This window comes from Alternaria viburni (assembly GCF_023758015.1).
Source record: "Alternaria viburni strain BMP 2772 chromosome Unknown scaffold_3, whole genome shotgun sequence".
Taxonomy (NCBI): Eukaryota; Fungi; Ascomycota; class Dothideomycetes; order Pleosporales; family Pleosporaceae; genus Alternaria; species Alternaria viburni.
Genome location: NW_026055772.1, coordinates 124,798 through 149,033, shown reverse-complemented (window position 1 = coordinate 149,033; position 24,236 = coordinate 124,798). Strand labels below are relative to the sequence as shown.

The 24,236-nt window shown below is 54.3% G+C and overlaps 6 protein-coding genes across 6 annotated transcripts; 3 read left to right on the top strand and 3 right to left on the bottom strand.

Annotated features, from left to right (window-relative positions):
- Nucleotides 1-581: 581 nt before the first annotated feature.
- J4E79_001686 (uncharacterized protein) lies at nt 582-3,134 on the top strand (the record flags this gene model as incomplete). Its single annotated transcript, XM_049350594.1, has 3 exons — nt 582-587; nt 1,252-1,736; nt 1,946-3,134. 3 exons carry the CDS (start codon nt 582-584, stop codon nt 3,132-3,134), a joined length of 1,680 nt encoding a protein of 559 aa, XP_049214433.1.
- A 559-nt stretch (nt 3,135-3,693) lies between these two features.
- On the top strand, nt 3,694-4,968 carry J4E79_001685 (uncharacterized protein; the record flags this gene model as incomplete). Its single annotated transcript, XM_049350593.1, has 2 exons — nt 3,694-4,128; nt 4,195-4,968. 2 exons carry the CDS (start codon nt 3,694-3,696, stop codon nt 4,966-4,968), a joined length of 1,209 nt encoding a protein of 402 aa, XP_049214432.1.
- Nucleotides 4,969-6,711: 1,743 nt separating this feature from the next.
- Nucleotides 6,712-8,835, bottom strand: SAC6 (Fimbrin, actin-bundling protein; the record flags this gene model as incomplete). The annotated part of the gene is made up of 4 exons (XM_049350592.1): nt 6,712-7,732; nt 7,779-8,482; nt 8,531-8,741; nt 8,813-8,835. The coding sequence occupies 4 exons, from the start codon at nt 8,833-8,835 to the stop codon at nt 6,712-6,714; spliced, it is 1,959 nt and encodes a 652-aa protein (XP_049214431.1).
- A 1,373-nt stretch (nt 8,836-10,208) lies between these two features.
- Nucleotides 10,209-12,168, bottom strand: J4E79_001683 (uncharacterized protein; the record flags this gene model as incomplete). The annotated part of the gene is made up of 4 exons (XM_049350591.1): nt 10,209-11,562; nt 11,612-11,744; nt 11,796-11,984; nt 12,030-12,168. The coding sequence occupies 4 exons, from the start codon at nt 12,166-12,168 to the stop codon at nt 10,209-10,211; spliced, it is 1,815 nt and encodes a 604-aa protein (XP_049214430.1).
- An 8,810-nt stretch (nt 12,169-20,978) lies between these two features.
- On the top strand, nt 20,979-22,251 carry J4E79_001682 (uncharacterized protein; the record flags this gene model as incomplete). Its single annotated transcript, XM_049350590.1, has 3 exons — nt 20,979-21,623; nt 21,700-22,161; nt 22,216-22,251. The coding sequence occupies 3 exons, from the start codon at nt 20,979-20,981 to the stop codon at nt 22,249-22,251; spliced, it is 1,143 nt and encodes a 380-aa protein (XP_049214429.1).
- Nucleotides 22,252-22,568: 317 nt separating this feature from the next.
- On the bottom strand, nt 22,569-23,845 carry J4E79_001681 (uncharacterized protein; the record flags this gene model as incomplete). The annotated part of the gene is made up of 3 exons (XM_049350589.1): nt 22,569-22,635; nt 22,700-23,234; nt 23,281-23,845. 3 exons carry the CDS (start codon nt 23,843-23,845, stop codon nt 22,569-22,571), a joined length of 1,167 nt encoding a protein of 388 aa, XP_049214428.1.
- Nucleotides 23,846-24,236: the final 391 nt, after the last annotated feature.

Here is a 24,236-nt window from a genome sequence, read left to right as displayed (position 1 = left end):
CATTCGCTCCTGGGTATAGGCTGCTGGAATTCTCTGTGCGAACACCGTACAACAGCTGCGTGACAGTGACAGACCACACAGTCCTTGTAGCACACCAATCCAATCACTAAACTCTCCACAATCGCGAAACCGTCGCTGCGGCAGGTGCTGCATGTCAGACGCGGGCGCCTTTCGTGGGGACGATGATGCGGACAGCCGTTGAGAACCACGGTTCACATGCGTCGAGTCCACAAGCGACCGGACAGCTCACCCAGTCCGCGTCAATTTGCAGCACCTGGACCGCGATCGATGAACCGTCTCGCACGTGATAGTCCGGCGGATCCGTGATCGTCGGGCCACGCAGCTGCAGCCATGCTTTTCGGGCTGCAGCAATATGGAGCTCTGACCAATTATGACGCGACGAAAACGCGGTGGCTGGGGAGAGGCTTGGAGCTATCAACAGCTGGCCGCGCGCGACATGGATAGGCTGAGCTGAAAATGCCTCTCTTCACGGAGGAGCTGGCGCATCATGCATGAGCAGGCCGTCCGGCCCCAATTGAAGCATACCACGCAACATTGGGATCGGCCCACTGCCAATGGCCATGGTCGTGGAGCTGCAGCCAGGTCGGGGAAGCTCCCGGCAGCTCTGTGGAGCTCCAATGCGACTCGACTCTGGATTGCGACACCAATTGCTGGCCATTGCCCGGTCAACAGCCGTGCTAAGATCAGTTGCGCGTCCGAAATTACCTCGGTGCGAGAAGCGCCAGGATGTGATGGGTTCTCTGGGGTTGAATCGGTCCATGGCTGGGAAAAAGGGGAAGCTGATACGCGCTAGTGCACCGTGTCAATAACGCTAGGCCCAGCTTGAACAGCTCTGCCAAAGCTTCCCAGCCTCCACAACCCTGCGACCATCGATACGCCGACACAACAGTGATCCGACTGACCGCCAATCTACTTGATCCCCCTCCTCGGCCAGCCTGACTCCATCACTCCTCCACCTACACCCCGCTACTGCATCCAATTGCGCATCTTCAAGCTGCTGCACGTCAACACCATAAAGCTGGCGACTCTTCAGTAGATCCTATATCTCCAAATATCTCCACGTGAGACCCTCAAAGGAGCCAAGAAGTTCTTCTTGATTCCTTTCGAATTGTTTTCGAACGGTTCGAAGGGTTTTCAGGAACGAACGACCAGACTCCGGCAAACTGGATTTTGAAGCACGAGTATGCTCTCTCACCGCGAGTGTATAAGCAATTATGCTAATCCACCCAGGTTCCGATCCCCTTCAGTGTCTTCCCGTCTGCGTATCGGAACGCGGAAGTTAAGGAATCTACCAGTGTCCAGGTAGAAGAACAGGAAGCACAGTTCGAGCAACAGGCTTCTCACGGACGGGAAGGTCACGAAGAGGTCCACGAATCCTTCTCCGCTACCGTCCTCCCTCCTCCTCCGGCTCCCCAACAGCAGCAGCAGTTTGAGCAGCAACACCACGACACCCACGTCAAGGAAGAAGTCCGCATCTACGAAGAAGAGCGCCTCCGTCGTCCCCAGCCTCCTCCCCAGCAGCAGCAGCAGTTTCAGCAGGCTCCCCAGCCCCAGCAGTTTCACGCTCAGCAGCCTCCCCAGCACCGTGAGGAGCTACATATCCACGAGCAGACTCGCTACAGACAGCCCGGACAGCCCCAGCAGCCCCAGCCCCAGCCTCATTCTCAGCACGTTCAGCGTACTGACCGCGTAGAGTTTGAGCGATCCCACGACCGGTAAGTCCGATCCATTGTTTTGCCAGCGCATCTTCGCACGGATCAGCACAACAGACCAACCCCCTGACTTTAGCGGCACCCAGCCACGCGCTAGCCGCTAACCCCTTTCATCTGTTGTTGTCCTAGCGACATGCATGCCCCACTTTTCCCTCACCTCCTCTAAGCTCTTCCTTGCCCAACCCAAAGCTGACCTTCCTTTCTTCCTTCAGCTACCAACCTCACCCCCAACCTCCTACATCATCCCACTCCCACGTCGAGGTTCAGGACAGGACCTACGATAGACACTTCAATACAGTCCACGGCCCTGCCACCGACTACGCTCCATCCCAAATCGACGTTACTGAACGTCAGATTCGCGAACGTACCCGTCCCATCGTCGCCGGTGCAAGCTACTCGAAGGAGACTTACACCACCAAGCACGACACCTTCCCCAGCAGCAAGCACGTCGAGTCTGTTGCCTCCCACCAGCCATCTGAGGTCCGAGTAGAATCATCTGCTCGTTCCACTGCCGCACCCCCCAAGCACCGCAAGCGTGATATGGGATATTACGACAACGAGGGCCAATACCACTCGCTTCGTCAAGGAATCTCTCACGCCGCTCACAAGGTCGCCGACCGTATCCAACACCCCATCCACCCTCACCGTCACCACCACTCTCACGAGCACTCCTACCCCGGTGCCAAGTACGACGACGACCGTGAAGAGGTAATCGTTAAGGAGAAGTACACTTCAGCTACTCCTTCTGTTGCCCCTGCCCGCCCCGTCCAATCCGGAGCTCCAGTTGAAAGGGTCGTTCGCGTCCACAGCTCCCCAGCCCCAGCCCCTCCCAGGTCCACAGTCTCTGCTGCTGCACCTGCCCACTCCCACTCCATCACCCACGCACCCGCACCCGTCTCCGCTTCTATCGCACCTGTCCCGACTTCTGTCCGTACAGTCCGCAAGATGGCTTCCACCAAGACTATCACCATCCCCTGCCACCACATCCGCATTGGCGATCTCCTGATCCTCCAGGGCCGCCCTTGCCAGGTCATCCGCATCACCACCTCCTCCCAGACTGGCCAGCACCGTTACCTCGGTGTTGATCTGTTCACCAAGCAGCTCCATGAGGAGTCCTCCTTCATCTCCAACCCGGCTCCTTCCGTCGTTGTTCAGAACATGCTCGGACCTGTCTTCAAGCAGTACCGTGTTCTTGACATCCGTGAGGATGGTCGCGTTGTTGCTATGACCGAGTCTGGCGATGTCAAGCAGGGTCTTCCCGTCCTTGACCAGAGCGGTCTCATCTCCCGCCTGACCGAGTCCTTCGACAACGGCCGTGGCAGCGTCCGTATCCTCGTCATCGATGACGATGGTATGGAGATGGCTGTCGACTACAAGGTTGTCCACGGATCCAGGTTGTAGAAACATCTCGTCAATGGTAAGCATCACCACCATCACTTACCATCATCGCGCATCATCTAACACTACTCAGGTCTCATTCAAACGTTCGATCTTCAATCATCCCTTAGGCGTTTGCTTGCTCATGGCCCCTCATCTTATACTTGTGTTCATAACTTTTGCATCGTCACTTGACGGGTAGCATGGCGCTCTCAGGCATCGATCGGTGTCTATCGCTCTCGGTGTTTGGGTTGGTGTTCATGTCTGCTTGTTCGGGTGGTGGAAATATCGGAGCTACATCTGTGGATAGTTAATGAATTGCGTCTCCTTTAACAATCGTCTCATGCATCGTGATGTCTGTCTTATGTTGTTGTGAAAGCTCCTTCCTAACTCCATCGCCATGCCCTAGTGTTGTCTATCGCCCTAGCTATCCGAGGCTACCCCGCGTTCTCCACGCGCTCCTCCACTTGTCTACCTTATCACCAGCAGTTATACCCGGCCCACACGACATGCGAACAATGCACGTATCTTGCGTTCCTCCGCGATGTGGTTCACCACATGAAACATCTGACACCTACTCGCCATGCCTCACTCAGACCACTCCCCATCCCCACCACGCAATCACTTTCCCGATCTTCCAGTCTTCCCCGACAACGTACCCACCGCGCCACTTCTCCGCATTTCGCTTCGAAAGTTACTCGACCGCGACGAAGTAGAACAAAACAGGTGTTGGCAAGCATGTCGCGAGCTGGGTTTCTTCTATCTTGACGTACGCAGCTCCAATATACATTCAAATAGGAACAGCAACAATACTACCGATAAGTCCGCCGTCGACGGCGATGCGCTACTCCAAGATGTGGACAAACTATTCGAAATAATGCGAGACTTCTACGATCTAGACCTCTCTGAGAAGATCAAGTACGATTTCAAAGACCGGGGTAGTTACTTTGGCTACAAAGGGTACGGCGAAGGTTACGTCGACAAGCAAGGAACGAAAGATCGGAATGAATTCTACAATGTATGTCTTCCTTCTTCCTTTCTAATTTGAACATTACTACTTCAACTACTAACCCACGACTTCCAGATCTCCAAAGACGATATCTTCGGCCTCAGCGACCGTCTTCCCTCCCCAGCCGTCTTGAACCCGCACCGCGAGCTATACAAATCCTACATCAACTCTTCCCATGCGATATGCATGCTCATCGCGTCCCTCATCTCCTCTCGTCTTCCTCTAGCAACAGTTACGAGAAAAGCAGGCGGACTCCCCGCAATCCACCGTCTGCACGCCTCATCAGGCGACCAGATCCGCTTCGTCAAAGCACCACCCCAAGAACAATCACTCAAAGGCGTCGCACTGGGCGAACACACAGATTTCGGCAGTGTGACAGTCCTGTTCAACCGCCTGGGTGGCCTGCAAGTCAGACTGCCATCCCACATATCCCCTCTCACACCAACATCCACCTCCCCACCTCCCACAGCCATCGAGAAGAAACTTTGCGAAGACGGCTGGACGTACGTGCGTCCCTTACCCGGTCACTGCATCGTCAATCTAGGCGACGCACTCGTCAAGTTCTCCAACGGCGCGTTGAGGAGTAACATCCATCGTGTTGTTGCGCCGCCTGGGGCACAGGGGGGTGTGGAGAGGTATAGTCTTGTGTATTTTTGTCGGCCTGAGGATGATGTTTTGTTGAGAAGTCTTGTGGAGGGAGGGGATGTGGAGGGCGAGGAGGAGGAGGTTACGGCGAAGGAATGGATATTGAGGAGGGCGTTGGGGAGGAGGAAGGCGGATGGATGGGAGAAGAGTGGTGGGACGGAGGCGGTTAGTATGGGGGTTAGGAGTGGAGGGATGAGGACGTGATGCGAAGGGGGGATATGGAAGCATACATGTGGATGCAATTTTAATGCCGTGTGCATAGCCAGTCCTAGGAGTAAGTTTCGTACCATGTTTATATACGAGGTTCTTTTGGACCAAACCTGGAAGATCTTGAAGCCATGTAGTCGTCTCAGAAGTCCCGTCATCTCATCTTCTGTCATGGAGGCAGTATATAAGCTCAACATCGGTTTCTCCCTTCTTCTTTCTCTTCTCTACTCTCAAAACACTTGGCTTTCCAAAAGATTGGGTAAAACGATCCATGGACTTCTCTTCTCAAAATCCTCAATTCTTACGTACATGACCTGCTCTCCTCCTTCAGGTCCCAGCACAACAAGACCATATACCACCAAAAAGATCAAGCTCCGGTTCGATGCCTGCGGTTTCTCTACCACCCGTACGCCGCCCCGAAGTTCCAAAACTAGTCGAGGAACCTTTCATGTCCGCTGGGCTTTTCTGAAACAAAAAATACCACTGACCTGGCTATGGCTGCTTCCTCTCTTCTCCGAGTCCAGGCCTTCGATTACATCCAGCTTACCTATCTTCCAAAAATACATTCCCTCTGCCCTTCTGGCATCTGCCTCGGCTCTGTGCCGACTAACAAAAACACCAGGAAAAAGTTCCATGTCGGCTTCCGCCAAAGCATCCCAGTTATTTCAAAAACCGAACGACTTAGTTCCATGTCGTTTCTCCAGCACTTCGCCGCAAACACTCCCCCGCCGCCAGTGCGTATAAAAGCCCATCTTCTGTCGACCTTGGACCTCCCTTACACTCTTCACCTCCACCTTTTTTAGGACCAAAAAACATAGCTCGCAAAGACATGTGTCTGCTTTCTCCAAAAAGGAACTCAATTCAAATGCATCATCTTTGCTTCAACACACTCTTCACATCCACCTCTCTCTGGAACCAAAATTCAAATCGACAAGGACATGTGTGTGCTTCCTCCCAAAAGACGCGCCACCAAAACTGCATGTTCCTCTCTTCCGCCATTCCCCAAGTCAGAACCAACCACAAAGATCTACACAAGAGCACGATGGCTTTCCTCTGTCTTCCAAAAACGAGCAAGCACTAAACGCATGCCTCTGTACCGCTGTGCTCCTTCTCCACTCTTCCACTGCATTGAATCAGATCGTATTCTGCAAAATGAAGAGTTCAAAGTAACATGGAAAGTCCGTTGGAACACTGCGAAACATGACTTCAAAACAAAACCCGACGTTATTATGCCGCTTCCTGTTTCCTCCGTCTCTGCAAGAACTCACGGAGAAGGATACAAAGTAAAGGCCATCGGAGTCATGTTGCGTTCCAGATCTTGAACCTGATTTCATCAAAAGTTCCTCGGACTGCCAGTATGGAAAAGTACGAAGAGGCGACTTGCAAGCAAAATTCTCCAAAACTCACGACAAGAATCGTTATGTCTGTGCTTCGACTTTCTTCCCAGGCTTGGTAGCTGTGATCAAAACTACGACAACGTCGGCTTATGTCTGTCCAATCCTGCACGTCTTCCTCAAAAGGCATAGACATCGAATATATGACTCCCATCAAAAAAGCTGAACTCAACGAAGAATGACAGTGAACAACGATGATATTTTCTCATTCCTTGCGAAGAATTTATTTTCCCAAAGACAAAACTAAAAACGCTCGCACGCTTCACCCATAGGGCGTTCGTTCCATCGTTTACCCATCCGCCTCAAAAGGCTTACATTCAGTCAAGACGATCTCACAAAACTGCGCTTACTGTCCACCCATCTTCTCATGCGTGCTCATCAAGCTACCAATGAAAGTAGTGATAAGCCTGCTCTGCACGGCAACGATATCGTCAGGCACAAGCCAAATGGTAGCGCCCATCTTTCGCGCAATACTGATAGCCAGCTTGGCGTTCTGGTAGCATTCGTCGTCGTTGCGGCCCTGGGCGACGAGGTCGTAGTCGACGTAAGCGGGCTTCATGCCGGCGAGGACGTCGAGCAGGAAGACGGCGTTGGAGAGGGAAGAGTCCTTGAAGGAGCGGACCTGGGTGCTCTTGCCGCCCTTGCGTGCCATGTCGTTGGCCCACTTGATCATGTCTGCGTCGGAGATTTCGCGCTTGCCGAGCTGTTGGGCGAGACCGTTGAGGGTCGAGACAATGTCCTTGCGCATCAGCTGCCATACGAGACCGAGGGTGAGTGTGCGCTGGCCGTCAGTGATGTCGGCACCTTGGATACCTGGTAGCGAGAATTGGACCTGCTTGCCGAGCTCGACGGCGTAGTTGGTGTTCTCGAGGGCCTTGAAGCGCATTAGCTCTTGGCCTTCGCGCGGCTTGTTGACGTGTCGCCAGTTTACGCTGCCCGGAATGACCTTGTCGTATGCTTGTAGGATGACTGTGCCGTCCTTGAGATCCTCGTAGAAGGATTGTACAACGGGCTTGACGTCGAGAGAGTTGAGCCACAGAGTGAAGACACGGGCCTCGCGCTCTCCTGCCGCATCAAAGTCGTCAATCTCGGCCTTCTCCTCCTCGGTGATGGGGTCGAGGCAGGGATGTGTGTTGAACAGGTTGGCGACGAAAGCCAAGTTGAGCTTCGGGTTTCCAGCTACGAGCGATGTGGGTGTGAGGAACTTGCGGCAGTCAAGGGCGTCGGCGTTCTGCAGGACCATCTCAGCGCGCTGGAGGAGGTCGGTTTGTTGGAGCGGCGCGCGAGAACAGGTTTCGGGAGCGAGCTGGCTGAGGAGGACGGTGTAATTCTCGCCATCCTTGACGTCGGTGGAGAAGTTGGAGACGCTGAGAAGGTTAGCTATGTCATGAGTATGATGGAGCTTGTACGTACGTCCTGTGCCACTTGGCGTTCTTCAAGTGGTAGTTGAACCATCTCAGCAAGATCTGCTCCGGGGGCAGACGCAGGAACTGCTCCAGTGTCTCGTCGTCCTCCAGTAACCTGTATAATTCAGGGTGTAGCTTGATGTCAATCTTGCCGAGCAGACCTCTCCGGATGACCTGCCAGATCAGACCCAGAATCAAGTGCTCGCGTACTTCGATGATGTCTCCACTGCCAATGTTGACGACGGAGCACCCGATACCTTTGGCCGACTCAATGACGATGTTGTTGTTCTCGGTGAAGTGGAAGTTGTTGAGCGACTTGATCTTCTTGCCCGGCTTGTTCAGCACACGTTCATCGATGGTGTCCGGCACGCTGTCGTTGATGAGCTTGGACAGGACCAATCCGTCCTTGCAGGCGTCGAACATCTCAAACGTGTCGGTCGGGAAGGGCAGGCGGTCGCCGATATCTGGGTCGCCGGCGAGGACGGCGTTGATATGGCGCGTGAACTCGGTGCGCTCATCTTCGTTGATGGTGTGAGTGACGTTGGCCGAAGAGCCCTGGACCTGGATCCTGCCGCCACCGACGCTGCCTTTGGAGGCGTGACCTGGGTTGGAGGGCGAGTTGACGCTGGAAGCTGTGCCGGCTCGTGGGCGGGTTGGGCCGGTCGACATGCGCTGCTGGGCAGGCGACGAGACGCGCAGCTTGGAGATGAGCTGTTGCGGTTAGCTTGCACGTGGCGCGTGGCATGCTGCAATGCGTACATCTACATAGTCGTCGAGCTCGACTCTCCGCGAGCTGTCGAGTTCCACCTCTTTCAGGGCCTGCCGCACCACGTCGTAGGGCTGGTGCTCCGACTGCTGGGCGCCCTTGATGACGGTGCTCTCGTCGAGGTAGCCCTTGTCGTCGACGTCGAGCTTGCGGAATGCATCCTGCAGGCCAAAGATCTCGCCCTGCTCGAACTGGGGGTATTTCCTGTGCGCAATGGCCTGTTAGCTACCGTGGAAGCCAGCGGATACTGTAAGAAGGGCGGCGCGCCCACGTACTTTTGCAGCTTGATGATGTTCATGTTGGCGGTGCAGGTGGACAGAAGTCTAGCACAGCGGGGAGGATATACTGGGCGGCAACGTGACTGCCTGGCTCCGCCTCGTTCTGGATGCGCGTTCGTCGACTTTGAGCCTCTGTTTTGCTTACCCGATGACGACGTGGGGCGACTGCCAAGACGGACGCCTCGAGGGGCAGGTCGCAACTTGATCCCGGATTACGTACGCACGTCACCGCGCTCCCTGCATTAGGCTGCTATCCCTTCACCTGTACCCAACCCGACCACATAGCATGTGGCACACACGACTCTCTCGTACCCCTGGACGCGCAATGCCCTTGAATCTGTTCGCCGCTTCATCTCTCTCCAACACTCACCCGTCGTCAATGCCCAAAGCCTCCATGGGTCCCTAGTGTGTGAAGCGGTGTCCATTGCCACCTCACCCGTCGCTAGAGCCAGCCTTAGTCTCTACTTATGAAAAAGCCGCATACATACAACGCATCACAGCACATCACAGTCAATCGCCGACGCATAACATCAGTGGAAAAAGAGCTTTTGATTCCCTCATTAACATCATAAGGTCCATGTCGCCGGCTCGTCCAACGAAAATAAGACACTAAACCATCCCGTCTCCTAAATCGCTCAAAGTGGCTTGACGGCTGTCCGTATGCTATTCAGCCCGAACGCACCACCTACTAAAAAACAACAGGGCGACATGTCGACTCTAGACATGCCCGCCAAATCAATGTCATCATTGCGTGAACATCCCGTCGTGTACGCCTGCATTTTCGTCAAACATGACGCGCCGTTGTTTCCCAAGCAGGAAAGAGTACTGGAGTTGTGTCGCTCACGTCGTCGGTCCCACTGCCACATGTGTCCGGTATTAACGGTGGGTGTGTTGGCGTATGTCGAGCGAGAGGATTACTGAGGTGGCAGCACGACCGACTCCGAAAAAGCTTCCAGACTCTTTCCAGCTCCAGAAAAGTAAAAGACGTGGTTGTAGAATGTACAAGACTTGCACGTGCTCGTGCCGCATGCAGAAGTCGTATATCATGAGACTGAAAGCCCAGGATATGGTGTCGTGGAACACTAGTTCCGAGAAGCAAATGGTCGTTAAAGTCGTGAATGCCGAAACGTGTTGAAATGTAGACAAGAGACATAACCAAAGGAAATATAAACACTAGGAAATACGAGAGAGCGACAAGATGGGCGTCTGGGTCGCCCCGAGTCGTTGCGTTTCGGTCCGTGAGTCTGCTGGTGAATGTCGAGGTACCATGTTGTGTTGCTGCTGAAAAGACCGCTCGCTCAATGCCGCGAAATCGCTGTAGATAGAGGCCAAACCGCCTTCTAATGTGAGAACAGGCAGCTGACCACCCGAATGCTTGCGCGAATGAGTCCGATTACCGCCTGGTACGCTGAGCCTGGGCCGTCATGGTATGCGCGCGCTGGATGCCAGGGTTGGGGTCGGCGTAGTTTCCGCCAACTGCACCGCCCTCCATAGTCTTGCGTCTCTTGAGGCCACCCATATCGTCGCCTTGAACGCTATCAGGGCGGTATGGGTCCTGCTCCTCGTCGTCGCGACCGCGCTTACCGGAGTTGTTCACTCCGTTGGAGGGAGGGTATCCCTGGCTGGAGTACTGCGAGACAGCGCCAGGACCCTGGTAGGCGTCGTGAGCTGCGTTACCGTTAGGGGCACCTCGGGGATCGCTCATGACACTGTAAAGGTTGCTGGAAGGGGGTCCCTGGCGTTGCGGCGTGGAGTAACCCGGGTTCCATTGAGGTTGGCCGGTAGCTGCCGATCGAGGCGTGGCTCGTCCGGACCCGTTTTGGTGGGGCGATCCCGTCATCTCAGGAGACAGGTGGGCGTGGTCGGGGTGCATGGCGCCAGGTGCACCGTTGGAGGCGTATCCGTAAGGGCCTCTGTTTCCGTTGTAAGGAGCGCTGGCGTGGGTGTACTCATTTTCATGATCGCCCTCGCTTCCAGCTTGGGGAGGAGCCACCTGCTCGCTACCCTGCGGCATCATGCCATCGGCTGGCTTCACGTCGCCTTCATCCGGCACATCGCTGATGCGCGATGGTGGTGCCATCTCCGTCTTTGGGTAGGAGCCGTCTTGACGGTATCCCATCATGGGCTGGCCCTGTGCGTATTGACCTGGCTGAGATGGTGGTCCTGAGTACAAGGGCCTGGAGCCATCAAAGCTCTGACCAGAAGCGTAGGACATACCCTGCTGCACAGCGCCGGGTGGAGTGCTGGCGGGGGTGGTTGGTACAGAGCGCGTGTTGCTCAGTCCAGTGTCGATGGACAGCGGCTGACCTCCTTGGGAGTTCTGGACGTTGGCGCCGTTCCACTCGTATGAGCTACCTTGGTTGCCCATACCCATGATGCTTGAGGCGCTTGTGGGAGGAGTAGGGAAAGTGTGAGCCCGGTCGATGCCTGGGCGACCTGACGAAGGGTGCGGCTGGATAGCATGCGGTGGCTGAGACATGGCAGCACCAATCGGGTTGCTCATCGAGTGGTGATGATGGAGCGACGGAGGTTGCGACGCTGCCGGTCCGGACAGGTATCGCTGATGTGTCTGCGTATGGTCAGGTCTCCGGTTCCCAACAGCAGCCATGGCAGCGCTTCCTACACTTGCCCTCGTCTGGTTCGAGGGATGATAAAGCAGTGCTCCAATGTCGTGAACAAACAGAGGATACAGCTGCTCGGTGATCTTCTCCTTGTTGGCAAACTCGAGAGCTCGCTCGAAAGGAATCCTGTCTCAAGTTAGTGTATGAAAGTCACATGCGAAGTGGTGACACTTACCAAACACCCTTGAGATGCATTGGGCCGATCTTGACAACATGGCGCGTCTTCTCGCTCTTCAGTATGCCGTCACGACGACCCCGGGTCATTCCCGCGACATTGAGAAGCTTGGTGCCGTTGATCATGTGATTGTCTATAATGAGTCAGCTCAGTATTCCGTCGTATGATTGAAGACTGGACATACCTTCACGGCGAGCAACACAAACGCCCTTGGCTTCAACCTGGAAACAAAGACTGCCTTCGTCTTCCCACAGTGTTGCGGTCACACGGGGCTTCATTCCTGGGGGAGCGACCTGGCCAGTGTGGTCGAAGGTCTGAGATTGATAGCTCTGCGAACCTGGTAGTGATGATGCGGGGGCTCCGGACGACATAGCTAGAAGAGTCAGTTTTATCTCTGAGGAGATGGCATCAAGCTTACCTGGCAGTTGGAGCGTTGAAGGCACCATAGCCGGATTCATTGAACCAGAAGAAGCAGGCATTTGCGAAGGGACACCAGTGGGGTAGCCATATGGATATCCGGGCGGGCCTTGGCTGTACTGGTGTTGAGGCTGCATCATCGAGGACTGTTGCGGGGGGTACGAGTAATGCGACAAGCCCGAAGGGGGACCTGACGCCGGAGCGTGGGTAGCGGTAGCCATGTGGGGTTGATGCACGTCAGCATACGATTGCATCTGGTTCATGCTGTTGTAGCCGCCCGTAGCAAAGCCGTATCCGTCTTGGGTGCCGAATGGTGACTGCGCGTTCACGTGGGAGTCGCGACGGATAGACTGTGGGGTGTGTTCTGGGGAGGGCGTCTTGAACCCAGTGGCCTGACCGTTGATCGATGCGGCGTAAGATGTATGGGAACCTGCGCTTCCACCAACCACTGAACCAGAGCTAATGGAGTCGCCTCGTGGAGAAGAGGAATTTGAGGAGGCGCTAGGATGCGATTGTATCTGGGGTAGGGCTGGCAGACGCTCGTTGGACACTGCAGGCTTGGGCTGGTAGTGGGATTGGTACCAGGTATCGACGGGGCCGCGGGCGTGGACCGACGAGATCGACGGGAGCTCCAGCTTTACGGTATTGACGTGTTTTCGCGTAGAAGTCTCTGTGTCGCTCTTCGAGAAGCTTTTCGCGAGGATGCTCGAGTCAGTCCTCACGATAGCCGAGCGTATTGTTGTGGCGGAGCAATCAGTCGACGCTCACGAAACTAGATTGCAGTATCTGCGCACGTATCCGACAGACGATAGCTCGCTGATGTTATAGCTTGCCGCAAAAGGTTGACAGGACGAATGATCTTCACCGCAAGTTAGTTGTTTGCTTCCTCAAAACGAAATCGGTCGACTGCAGCGGCAGCCAACGAGACGCGGCCAGACACGTGTGCAAACAAATCCAACTGGAGAGGCAGGTTTGAGAGTACAATGGGGAGAGTCGAGTGAAGGGTGGTGGGCCGGATTGATTGGGGTGGGAGTGCAGTGGTGGTAATCGTGAATGGAGGAACTGACCAGGATGACTTGTCGATAGATAGACGCGACGCAAAGCTCAAGGCGCGAGTGAAGCTGCAGGCTAAATTCGAACGCTGCAAACAATGCTAAAGTGTCAAAAAGCTAATCGTTACGTCGTTGCAGTCGTGAAGCAGGAAGAGCTGGTAGTCGACAACGCTTTTGACGCTCAGGTGCAAAACACGCAAAGGGACGAATTGACGAAGGCCGGTCTGGAAGAATAGCTGAAGATGGCTGAACGGGCTCGAAACATGTGCTGCAGGGTGGACGTGGGCGTGGGCAGTGTTGTTGTCGTGAAGGGTCGTAACGTCGTCGCGCTTCGTTAATGCGGGCCGAGCTGTATCGATACTGATAACCGCTGCACCTGCAAGAAAACACTACGCGCAGCACGCGTCAGTACTCGCACGTGGGACACAAAAGAGGAAGAAGTGAGTGCAAGACAATCAACAAGCGGCCGTATATGGGATGTAAACAGGGAAAGCCAACAGAGAGGCTTCTTCGCAGACTGCGGTGGGGAGGCGGAGGGTTTAGAGGCGGAGGTGGTTGGGATGGGACCTCTTGCTAGTGCTGGACCAACCAGACAACGCGCGACAGATAGGCGAAGGAAACGCAGGCGGCGTGTCCGGCGGGCAGCATTCGAGCGTGGCAGAACAGAAGAGAGTGGGTAGACCCTTTGACTTACCAAATTCTTCAACGAACGAACGCGAAGAGTGCGGACAACAACGACGCTGGACGGTTGCTTGCGTGTGGAGAAGGAAGTCGTTATTGACGGCGATGCTGCAGGATTCTCTGCAGCGCTCGACAGCAGGCAGGCCGCAGCTAAGAGGGCTGACCGAGACAGGCGAGCAACGCACGCCCCGCCAGGTAGTCTGTTCGAGGTGGCCGCTTCTTTTGCAGGCGGCGTGTCCAATGCTTCTACACTGTCAGTGCGCGATGGGCGTCGCTGGCAAGTTGTTCCGTAGAGAAACGCTGTAGCTGCGTGAACGGGCCGGCGCGAGTTTGCAGGAGCGGCTCAATGAGACAGGCGATGCAGTCGAGATGAAGCCGCAGCAGCGCGTGAAGCCAGAGACGGTGCGCCCAAGGTGCAGGCTCTTTACTGTACCTAGGCACGGGTGGTGGAGATCTTCTGGGGACTCAGCGCTGCACACACACGAGCCGCCGCGAGCACACAATCTAAATTCACATCGGGCTTGGTGAGAGTCGCAGAGGACACGATGGCATGGGGGTGGCCCGGCTTGCGCACCCAGCCTGGACCCGCGAGCAACAATCCCGTGAAAGGCAGGCCGTTTCGCTCTCGACGCACAGACTCCACCTTGGAGCATGCTGACTGGGCTGATCCGCCGACGGTGCGGTTGACAAGGGCGCTGGATGGAGAACGAGATGACAGGGACAGGGCTGCGAGGCTATACCGCGACGACCACTATGCACGCAAGCGAGCATAGCACTCTCGTGCCAGCCACCACCCTGGCCCAAAGAAACACGACAGCAGACGCATCCTCTCGCACGCCTGCTGCCATGAGCACGTCTCAGGGACCGTCAGACGGCTGCTATTCCTGTTCGTGCCTCCAGACTCCTGCCAGCTTCCTAAACACTGGCGATGACATGGCGGGCAAGGATAGTGGGCTCCATGTTTAGCGGGCGCCTACTTTTTTTCACCAGTGTGCCGCTTCCTGAGGCATCGGATGGGCTCCCGATGGGGATAACACGGCTGAATACATGGGGCCATTGAGAGTAGCCGGAGATATTTGACGCGCAGTGCGAATACACCTAGTCAGTCGTCGAGTGATAGGGAGCAGTCGCGCAAGGGCTGCAGCCTTTGACTAAGCTGCGCCGGACCGCGTTGATGCGGAGCATAGCCCAGAAACGCATCCCAACAAGCGATCGGAAAGCCCCAGGTCAAACGTCTGGGTCCATATCACGCACAGTCGGCTGGAGCTGCTGAGTGGCCCGGCTGGCGCGATGATTTGCACTGCTGCGAGTCAGAGCGGGACGCTTGGTAGTGCTCACTGAGACGAAAAAGCAGATAGAGACACTGCAGCACTGCCGGCCAGCCACGCTCGCTCTGAAACGGGCTCAACTGCCGCGGCACGCCCATGGGCTGACAGTCATCGTCATCCTTTCCTCTTTCACAGCGGCAATGGATGCTTTGGGCAGGACGTAGATGAGATCCAGCTCCCCGAATGTCTCTGGACACCCTGATGCCGTGCAAATTCCCTGCTCAGGCTAAATGGGCGCCCCATCCAACTGTCGCAGGGATGAGGCCCGAGAGCGAGCGGGATAGACGGACGGTAGGCCGTGCAAGCCAGCTGGCTGTTTGGTCTGGTATTGGTCAGACCCCATCTGATTGGCTGTGTAGTCGACGGTATGGACTGAGACCAGCGTCTATCATGGCCATGGGCTTATCCACTCGACGGCCTGGACACGCAAGACATGAAGCGAGCATGTGAAGCAGGTGCGACGTGGAGACTCGACTGTGTGCGACAGCCATGTCATGTCCGCAGCGTCGACCATAGATGCTGGAAGCCCTCCACACTGCAATCGATGGACAAACGTGCCGACCGTGACACAGGCTTGGGCTTGACGTTGGATGTGGACGCCGCAGAGTTTGATAGGATGCCCACTAGTTGCGGTGAGTAGATGCGCTGGCGACGCTAGCCCCAAGCAGCCCTGCCAAGCCGAGGTCACGCTTTCTTACTGCGCCCTCAACAGCCACCCGCACTACCGCGCTATGAGTGCAACTCAATATTCATCACCGTGTCTCGCTGTCGGAATCTCTTGACCCAGTACCCTGGCAGTGACCTAGTGCAGTATCACAAGGGCATTCCTTTCGGCCAGCTGAAACAGCAATACGGCCGGACGCCTCCCTCGCCGCAATCCTCAAAGCGAGAAACGCCCTGCCATGTCACTGCGTCACGGGATTCGCAGCACAGCGCACGGGAGAATCCGCCTCCATCCCTGCCACAACCATGCGAACGGTGACAGCCTCGACTCTGGGACTCAAAGCAGGCCAGCCACTTGACAGTTGGCACCTGTCCTGCCCATGTTATCGCCTCAGGCGCCAAACCAACTGTTCGCATCCATCTGATCCCCCCTGCTAGCCGCGGAGCGCACACTGATGCTCTGACGGCCAATCCTCCCATGTTATCTTGCAACATGTGGTCTCAAGTCTGGTCGGGAACAACATTCCCGCACACCTGTACCACTACTGACGGCATCAGATGAGGGCTGTCGGTGCATATCGCATCGTCAGTTGATCCTCGCCAAGATTGGAATGGCCATGCCAGGAACTCTATTACAGTGCGGTAGTACAGTTGCTAGTATGTGAATCACACCAGAGGCGAAAGGTAGGACCAGAAGCTCAAGCGACCCGCACCGTATTACCGTGTGTAAGTCTACGTTCAAGGAGCTGTGCGCACCGTCTCCTCACCAAGGCGCAGTCACACCCTCGTCGCGTGGACTACCGTGGCTAGCAGATATGCACAGGTGTAAATAAACGTGCAGTGCAGCCGGCGCGATGTGGGAGCGGATCGTGGAGAAAGGCCCGCGCCTGTCTCTACCTCTTACTTGCTGACCACCACCACAGCGGCAGTCGGGACTGGCAACTTCAGTGTGTCAGAGCAAATACCCGTCCTTGACCGACCCGGTCGAGCGCCCAGAGGTTTCAACCTCTCAGCACAAGACCAGCGTTCTATTCTCGACCCTTTGACAGGGTTCATCAAAAGGGCGACTCTTGTTGCATCAGCCTTAGCTCCCTCGAGCATCGTGTTCTCGTGTAGTGGCCACGCAGTGGGGTCTGTGTACATTCCTGTCCAACTGGCAATAAAGCGCAATCTGTACTCGGGCCACAGCTGTCTGTATCCCCGGAGGAGGGCGTCGCCCTGAGCCTGCTTAGTACAATTACCAAGCTTATCATTTGCTTGACTGAGAAGACCGCTCTGGAGAAAACAAATCATTCTCCACGTCCAAGTCAAAGACCATCTCGAACACATGTACGAACGTTCCTGCAGCGTGAGGCAATCCCGCAATGCGGCCGCGCTTGGGACAATCTAGCCTTCGATTGGATAACGCCGCGTATGCAGCAAGCCGCACTTGCATATGCATGTGATATAGGGTATCCCTGCATGGTCTGAGCCAAGCTCGTGCCCCTCAGTCGTCCACGATCACGGCTCGATCGAACTGCTGGAATAAGGCCTTCACGTGCGGTTCCACTGACAATTTCATGTCTTCGCTTGATAGCACACGAGCGCGAAGCGACCGCCGTGGATTCAGAGCGAGATATTGAATTCTCCCGCGACGGTCATTCTGGAGCCCTTGCTTCCATATTGATCAGCACCACATCCTCGTTCAAGCGTTCAGATAGGCGTTCGGCTACCAATCACCACCGGCCACGTCAGGAGACAGCAGAGCCGTTATCGGGGTATCGACGGAGCAAGTAAGCCACGACCGCTCCTTGCAGCTCGTGGGGTGCGACCTCTGATTTTGATTGGCGGGTCGACACGCTCACCGGTCTTGCTTCATGGGTTTTCGCCCCACCCCTTGTCACGCTCTGTGGACGACTCGCTTGTTCCGACGTTCTCTAGCGTCTTTTCGATTGCACTCCAGATGCTCTTCGATGCTCAACAAAGTTCAACAATGAACAATCGAAGTGAGGGGTTCATTGTTCGGTTGAGATGACTACCCGTTTTGCCGGCAACAAACATCCTCTAGAAGCGAAACCCTCACCGCTCTTCTATTCTTGTACCTCGGATCTTCAATGGAAGGTTGAAGCAATCTAAAAGCTTGCTGGCGAGCTAGGGTGAAGTAGACGGCCGTGCTCCCCCCGCTGCGCCGCACGCTCAGCGTATGTATGTACTTCTAAAGTGCCGGCAGCGACGCAGACGTTTTGGAATCGTCACTTGAGTCAGAAAGTCGCCGGTGGGCACACATGTCGACTTCCGCCTCCATGCAGCATCTCAACGGCAGCCAAAGCAGGCTGCCATCTCGCAGCAGAGTCGCTTGTGGCTAGGGCGGTGCATGATCCGCACGACATACCTACATGCGTCAATTGTATGTCTTGCCACAATTCAGGGTACACTGCAGTATGCCCCACGCTATGAAGCGGATTACATACGATGATCAAGAACCTTGGAATGACTCGAATTGAGGAACATACGTTCTAAGAAGGGTCTCAGCGCAACTATGCATAGGCGGCGATGGATTTCCATGGGTGCATTCAGCCTACCGCGACGTCCTTGCTGTACTGACCGTCGGACCCAGCTGTATGGACACATAGCGACCCGGTATACTACTGCAGAACGCGGCTGTACCGGTATCGACGCTCCATACATCGACTGATCTTTATCCAAAGACGTACTTTCGCCGGGCAACAGGCGAACAGATAACGCGTGCAAGCGCTATTGCGCTATCTACTGGAAACACGCCACCTTCGATATCTTCTCGATACTACACCGGCTCGCTAGGGAAAGCAAAGTGCGTTACCCGCGTCCTTGGTAGTGGGCGGCTGGATAAATCACCACAGTCGCTTAAAGGCATGGTCAATATACCTCAGTGCGTCGGTAATATGACGGCATTCTAGAGCTCCCATCCGAGGGTCTCTACACAGGACCGAGAGCATCGCGCGATATTCTACCACCTACGCCTTCCCTTCTAGCCTTCGAATCGTCTAGCGTGTTTCGATAGGTAATCAAAATCAGGACTACCGGGTCGTGTTGTCGTATCCGAGCAAAGCAAAAACACTTCGAGCCGAGCTGGTTTTGGCCGAACCTCTAATCCGTGGCTATGCGAACGGACTACTCACCGAATGTAACGGGCTATGACGCCTAGGCCCGGGCTATTCACGCCAAAGCGTTGCTAAAAGCTAGATACGCGTCAACGGTGGTCCACACACAGGATGCTCGAGCTCTTCCATCGCTATCCGAATACACCGAGGAGAACGTGCTCAGCCAGCCATCCCGGGATACGCCGGGGTGGCTGAGGAACATGGGCTGATCTGGTAGGAAAATCTCTGCATGCATCGCGGGCCGAGAGAACTCGCGCATTGATCGTGTTGCAGTCCAGCGTCGTAGTTCATTTAGTCATGTTGAAGTTGCTTGAGTTTTGCTGCGCCTGCCTTGTGGCTGGGTTCGCATTATGCGAACCACGGTACCAGGTGTCATAGCGTGGTGCTACCTTTCAGCACGCATGTATACTTACGTCTACACACCCTGCAACCACCAATACTAGGTCTTTGCCTTCTGACCCCGCATCGCAGACGGCCATGTCGGGTGTCGACCACCGACTGCTCCCCACGCGTACCTACAGTTCTGCCTCAGTGTACATGCAGCATGCGCATATCCACGCATTGGGTCCCATTGCCTTGCCTTTGTTGACATCAACGATATGGAATTACTGTGGAAACAACATCACTGTTACTGTTGACGACTGCATTCCAATTCGCGGGAAAGTTGACAATCCCCCGACACGTTCGGCTCCGTTGCGCCTCTCATCGCGACATCATCATTCATCGCGACCGGCTAATGCTTCTCCCCAACCCACTCCGAATCACACACACCTACCAGATCCATGAAACAAGCCAGGCTAAAGCCTGAAACATACAAGTTTGCTACTACGGTAAAACCAGCAAAATACCCATCCGCAATCTCCTGCGAACACATGTTGTAGATCAAACATTCTATGTTGCAAGTGTCCACGATGCCATGTTCAACCCAAGACGGGCGCATCCCTCCTGTCGAGTAATTGACGTGCGTCGCGGGTCGGCTCTGCATGTTTTGACACGTTCGGTATCTTTGACCCTGCATTGCAGACGTGCCTCGGTGAGGCGTGCATGCGCAGGCTTGCTCGTGTCTCAGATGTGGCAGGATTGTACTGCTGCAACCTTGCTCGTGGAGGTTGTAATGTAGAGTAGGATGACATCACGCGTGTGATATGCGCCTGCATGCGCGCTGCGCGTGCGCATTGCGTTTTCATGCCTCTACTGCTATGCGATTATCTCTGTCCGATAGTTCGTATCTTCGCATAAGTGAAAAGTCAATAGTCAGATAAAGCCAACTTTTTGACATTCATCCATGAATGTCAAGTTGCGCCTACCTCAATAAGCACGACGCATGTGTGACCCCGCGATGATGTGCAATCTCAGCGCGCAGACACCTAGATCACAGATGTCCAGTGCCCTCTAAACTCTAGCTACACCAAGGTGCCCGTAGTCAATCAGAGATTCACATCATCGGCCAGATCCTGATAAGATGATCATCGCATCGATACTCTGCCTTTTCGTTCACTTCTTTGTCACCTATCCGCTCTACCAACTCTATCGCAATTACGTGTCCGCACGCAAGTCTGGCTTGCGCATCATCATAAGTCCTGTCACCCCATATACTCTACAATGGCAGCTGGTAGTCGGTCTATTCCGAACGTACCTAGAAAGCTACCGGTGGTTCAGGGCCATTGACTGGACATGCTGCTGGGAAGATGACGACAAGTTACATCAAGAACTTGGCCTTTGCTTCATTGTGGTGGCGTCAGGGCATAATGTGCTATGTACAAGTGATCCGAAAACGATTGAACATGTACTCAAGGATTGGAGGGGTTATGTAAAGCCGGATAATGTGAATGGTGAGTCCGACAATGTGTGATAGGACACTGGAAGCGGAAACTGACTATGGCTGTAGAGATATTGGGCACGTTTGGGCAAAACGTTGACACGGTATGTGCCATATGCTCTGGAAACTCGCAGTTCACCCCATATCCTTAGTACTCAGGACCGTAAAAGCTAATGCAAAAAGTCAAATGGTGATGATTGGATCCGTCATCGCAAACTCACAGCGCCTTGCTTCAACGAGCGAGCCTCAGCCACGGTATGGAACGAAGCTCTGCAACAGTCGAAAAACATGATCAAGCGTTGGCTCTCATCACCCGGCGGAAGCACGAACAGCATGATCAAGGACACCAGTACACTGGCGCTCAACGTCATCTCTTCGGTCGCTTTCGAGAATACAGAAGTCAATGAACCGACACTAGGTCACCAACTGTCACTTCGCGATGCACTAGTAACGGTGATGGGTACTTCAATCTCACCGGCTATAGAGGGTATTATGCTACTCTTCAAACTGCCCATACTCGAATCGTTACTTCCAACTAGTACTAAGAGACTGCTACTCGCCATGCGTGAGTTCCGGCAGTACATGGACGAAACCGTCGTGAAAGAGCGATCAAAAGTGGCCAGCGGGCAATCCAAAGCTGCTACACTCATCAGCACGCTCATCAGGGCAAACGACGAAGCCAAGTCTGGAAGCGGAGTTTCGAAGTCCAAACTCTCGGATGTTGAGATCAGAGGCAATGTCTTTATCTTCACAGTTGGTGGACTGGAGTCTACATCTATCACGCTATCATATGCATTGGCGCTACTGGCTGTGTACCCTGAGGTCCAAGACTGGGTAGTGGAAGAGCTAGATGAAGTTCTGAAAGACGAAGCAACTGATGACCCGGAGTATGCAAGAGTATTCCCTCGACTAAAGAGGGTAATGGCTGTCATGGTACGTCCTCGTTCTTCATAAACACCGGCCATCTACTATTGCGCGGAGCATGATCGCAGGCTAACAGAATTGCAAGTACGAAACGCTACGTCTCTACAGTCCTTCGCCGCCTCTTCCGCGTTTACCCTTTCCTGCACATCCCCAGCGTACTATCCCACAGACCAGTTTAGAATCCAAGAAAGCCCATGAGAATATCGTCCTTCCGGCTAACACCCAAATCATGCTCAACTCATGGGCTTCTCACACCTCATCCGCCAACTTCCCCGATCCGCTTACTTGGAACCCGAAGCGCTGGATTCAGTCGCAATCCGCCGGTAGTAGCAGGGTAACTCTACCCGAGATACTGTCTGCTGAAGAACTCAGGCACCCAACGAGTGGTAGTGGATTCTTCGCATGGGGGACTGGCCCGAGGATCTGCCCAGGGATGAAGTTTAGTAAGGTGGAGTTTTGCAGTGCGTTGAGTAGCGTCCTGGAAAAGGTCCGGGTTGAAGTGGTGTGTCAAGACGGCGAGACGGTGGGTGTGGCTGGACAGAAGGTGGTGAGTATTTTGCGGGACTCATGTGCAGACCCGCTGCTGCTTCATGTCAGACAGCCAGAAAAGTTGGAGTTGAGAGTTGTCGAGCGCTGAGAATTATTGATATCAAAATTGGCCACGGGTGGTAGGAGCGTGGAGACTTCTTGTAGTATTGCAGTGGTAATAACTGCCGAAGGCATGTGCATTATAATGCCTAGATGACCCACGAGTATACCATCTTGGATATGCTATAGTCCATATTCACTTTTAGAACCCCGACATGCGACTCGGCGCCCGACTTCCAGCATCAGTAGACATATAAGGTACCCTTGGTGGCGGCGTATCCTTTTCCAGGAACGCAAAGATATCCTGTCCCACCTGCCGGCTGATCTTACTGTACATGGATATCATGACATCCGTCCCCGCATCGTTCAGCTCATAGTCTGGTCCACGACAGCCGGGTATAACTTTGCAGTGGGTTGCAGGCTCAGAATAACCCTGCGTGTGAAGGCAAAGCCAATTGTAACAGAAATAACACGCTGGCTTGCTGCACCCGATATACTTGTCGTCGTCAACGAAGTTGATGGCCTGCGACCTGGCGAACTTGTCTGCAATTTGGAGTTCGGCGTGTATCCTGGTCACTACCGTTTCTTTCGAGACCATGTGGTTATAGATTGGTCTCGTTGGTAATGAGTCCAAATGGTATAGCTGGAGGAATGCTTGTTGAAACTTCAAAGGAACATTTGGGCTGGTCTCTTTGAGCACACCGTAAAAGACCTCATGTGGACTCATGCAGCTTGGCGATATGGTCTTCTTGACAACTTGGGGCGTACTAATGGTCTGTATCCTGGATATTCGCTGAAGAGAAGGAACACGAATCATAGCTTCGACGACTTTGTTTGCTGCTTCGCGTGTCGCACCTATGCGATAGACAAAATGCGCTAGTTTGCCGAAGTCGTCGTCCGTGGTGCTGGAGTGTAACTTGATAGCCTCTATGCACTCGGTTCTCAGAGTATGACACAGATCAACGTAGCTGCCCAAGCTCATACTTGGTGACGGCTCATGCAGCTTCTTCAACTTGGTTCGTAGAAGATTAACTTCCTGAGTAAGCATCTGCCCATCCGAATGCAATACCACACATACCGGCGTCGTCTCTCTCGACTCTTCGGAGAGCCATTCTGCATTTCAGTGCAAGTTCCTGCACCGCTGTTTTGTAGACCTGTATCCTCGGCTTACACTTCTCGACACTAAGAGCCACAATGCGGTCTTGAATGATGCTCTGAGTCTCTGCGGTTGCGGATTTGATCTGATCCAAGACATCGTTTGCATATATCAGGATATCATCGCGTATACCTTCGTTAGCAGCCAGCCAGAGTTGGTTGTCCTTCTCTAGTCTTTGTAAGCCAGTAGCCGTGACCGTTTTGCCGCCTTTCTCCACGTCGCAAAGATAAGCGAAGGAATCCAGGAAATCTCGTCGAGCCTCACACATCGCAAGACCGGATTTTGCTCGTTGCTTTGGTTTATTCATGAAGCCAGTAAGAGCTTCCAAAAGAACTAGCCGGGGATATAAGACAGCGGATTCAAGTTTCGTGATTTGCGACTCCCTCTCTATCATCCTCCGCGGTCTCGTAGGCGTCGAAGTCGTTTCGGTCGAGGTGGGCTGATGGGTCAGTACATTAGCCCTTGGTTGCGAGCGCGACGGAGACATGGCGGCAGCGACAAAATATTGGCCAGAACTCATGCAGATCGCGATCTTTGCTGAGAAGATTTCTAAATGGCGAGCAGTCAATGTGAGATAATATGTATGAGACTCAATGACTTTCTACCGGTTTCGACAACGTTCCTCAGACGTTACGGGAGGTGCGCGTTGGTCCAATGGGAGCGTAGCACACGTATACCTGCAGGTTGACAGGGGCCTTGTCTGCGTACGGCGCCTACAGGAGAGCGGATAAGGCTCGCATTGTTGACATTCTTGGAAGCGCCTAGGTGTCTTCCTGCCTTCCTTTCAGATATTCCTAAGCCTTATGCGGTACGCGCATTGATCTGAAGTCTACTCACATACAGGTAAAAGCACTATGTACATCATGTTAAGAGTGTTC